The sequence below is a fragment of the Populus nigra genome, chromosome 3 (assembly GCF_951802175.1).
Source record: "Populus nigra chromosome 3, ddPopNigr1.1, whole genome shotgun sequence".
NCBI classification, from domain to species: Eukaryota; Viridiplantae; Streptophyta; class Magnoliopsida; order Malpighiales; family Salicaceae; genus Populus; species Populus nigra.
The window spans coordinates 17,341,824-17,344,162 of NC_084854.1; the positions used below are offsets into that span (position 1 = coordinate 17,341,824).

The 2,339-nt window shown below is 36.3% G+C and overlaps 1 protein-coding gene across 1 annotated transcript; it reads right to left on the reverse strand.

Annotated features, from left to right (window-relative positions):
- Positions 1-404: 404 nt before the first annotated feature.
- On the reverse strand, positions 405-1,615 carry LOC133689560 (aquaporin TIP1-1-like). The gene is made up of 2 exons (XM_062109458.1): positions 1,111-1,615; positions 405-996 (listed from the first exon to the last, which is right to left on the reverse strand). Exons 1-2 carry the CDS (start codon positions 1,492-1,494, stop codon positions 622-624), a joined length of 759 nt encoding a protein of 252 aa, XP_061965442.1. The 5' UTR covers positions 1,495-1,615; the 3' UTR covers positions 405-621.
- Positions 1,616-2,339: the final 724 nt, after the last annotated feature.

Sequence of the window (2,339 nt, forward strand, 5' to 3'; positions counted from 1 at the left end):
TAGCATGTGTGCACATTAGAAAGAGAAAAGGGAATGATACGATCGAAGACTTAATCATTGCTTGTTTGCTATTTAAGGTAAGCTGCCTTTATAATAAAGAAATAAATTTAAAAAAATCATGGATTTAACTACTTTTAATTAATAACCTCTCTTTTATTAAAAAGCAGATGCCCTTTCCCATTTTATTTAATTTTGTTTCGGTACCTCTTCATTTAGCATAGAAGAAAATAACATTATCTTATATTTTGGCACACGAAAGATACAAAACGCCGCGTGTTATTCATATTAGAAACCTTTTAAGCCACGTGAATCCTTTTTTCTTACAGGCTTTATGACCGGTCACCGAAAGTTTTCTTTTCTAAAAAAAGGAAGGCCGAGAAAATTGATAAGGGGAGAAAGAAAGATGACTGGAAATAAAATCTTACAACTGGAGAAGATCGAATACACAAATCACACCGTGGTCTGATGATGATGATGATGATGGGAAAGATGAAACGATCACAGATGAAAGACAGGAAAATTAAATACCCTCGTAATTAAGAAATAAATACAGAAGGAAAGAAAAAGCCGCGGCACTGAAACTAAAACCATCCCATGCACATATAGCCATCCACTTGTTTTTTAGTAGTCAGCGGTCGGCAACTGCTCGTGGTTGCCGAAGCCAATGAAGAAGAACTCATAAATGAGCCCGGCAAGTCCACCACCAACCAAAGGTCCTGCCCAGTAGACCCAGTGGTTGGTCCAGGTCCAGCTCACCAAAGCCGGGCCGAATGACACAGCTGGGTTCATTGAGGCTCCATCGAATGCACCTCCAGCTAAAATGTTAGCACCAACAATGAAACCAATTGCAATTGGAGCTATGATCCCCAAGTTACCCTTCTTTGGATCAACAGCTGTGGCATACACTGTGTATACAAGACCGAAGGTCATCACGATCTCGAGAACGAAAGCGTTCCAGACACCAACCCCAGAGGACAGAGCGAAAGCAGAGGTTTCCTGCGTCGTGCCATGTCAAAACCCAAAATTTAGTTACACCTTCATCTTAACTGAAACAACGAACTTGAAAACTCATTTAAAAAAGGGTAAGGACAGAGGGTTGTCTAGACTTACCAGGCCACCAGTGGTGAACTTGAGAAGCAAGCAAGCGACAGTGGAGCCCAGGAGCTGAGCGATCCAGTAAAGGATGCCACGCAAGAGGGTGATGTTGCCACCAATAAAAGCTCCGAAAGTAACAGCAGGGTTGACATGGCCACCGGAGATGTTGGCACCGACAGACACAGCTACGAAAAGACCGAAAGCATGGGCGATAGCTGCAGCGATAAGTCCAGCGGGTGTGTTGGCAGCACCGTCCGTAAGTTTGGCGAAGGCCATGCCGGACCCTTCACCGGCGAAGACAAAAATAAGGGTGGAGATGAACTCAGCCAAAGCTGCCCTCAAGGCATCGGGCTGAGTTGCCTCATGGTAGTGGCCTACCGCGATGTTTCTGATCGGCATATTTTGTTGTCTGATCAAAGATTAAACGGTGGAAATTGCTGTGTGTTTTTTTCACACTGGGTGTGGTAGCTAGCTAGAGAGTGCTCTGTGCAAGTACTGGTCTCTACTTCCCAGCTTTGTGGCCATACTTATATTGAGAGACTGGTCTAGGTTAACCTGTTTTATCCGGTTTCCGGTTGAAATTAAGGGCGTGAAATGTTTTTTTTTTCTTTTTTTCTTTTCTAAAATTGAATATATATATATATATATATATATATATATATATATATATATATATATATATATATATATATATAAACAAGGAGCATATGTTGTTGTTTATTTATTTTAAAACCATTAATGTGTCTAAAATTAAAAGAACGATATATCATCTTATAAATTATAACTCAACGAGCATTCACATTACTATTTCAAATTCGAATCTATCTTTTGAAATAAAAAATAAAAGAGAGTCAACTTAATATTCGTGCTGAGTTACAACTAAGAACACCTCTATAAATAGAATTTAATGTAACTTTCGTTTTTTCCCGTCCTTTTGCTTCATCATTATAATTTTTTAACCATGTTGTGCGGATATTAAGAGTTTATTTGTTTTTATATTTTATAAAATATTTTTTTAAATAATTATTTTTATTATTATTTTATTTTAAATTGATAATTTTTATATTTTTAGATTATTTTAATTTATTAATATCAAAAATAATTTTTAAAAAATTAAAAAAAAATATTATTTTAATATATTTTCAAACAGAAAATATTTTAAAAAACAATAACTAATAAAATCCCAAACATTCCTAAATATTCAATGATTGTTAAGAAATTATCATCTTCAATTTGTATAATTG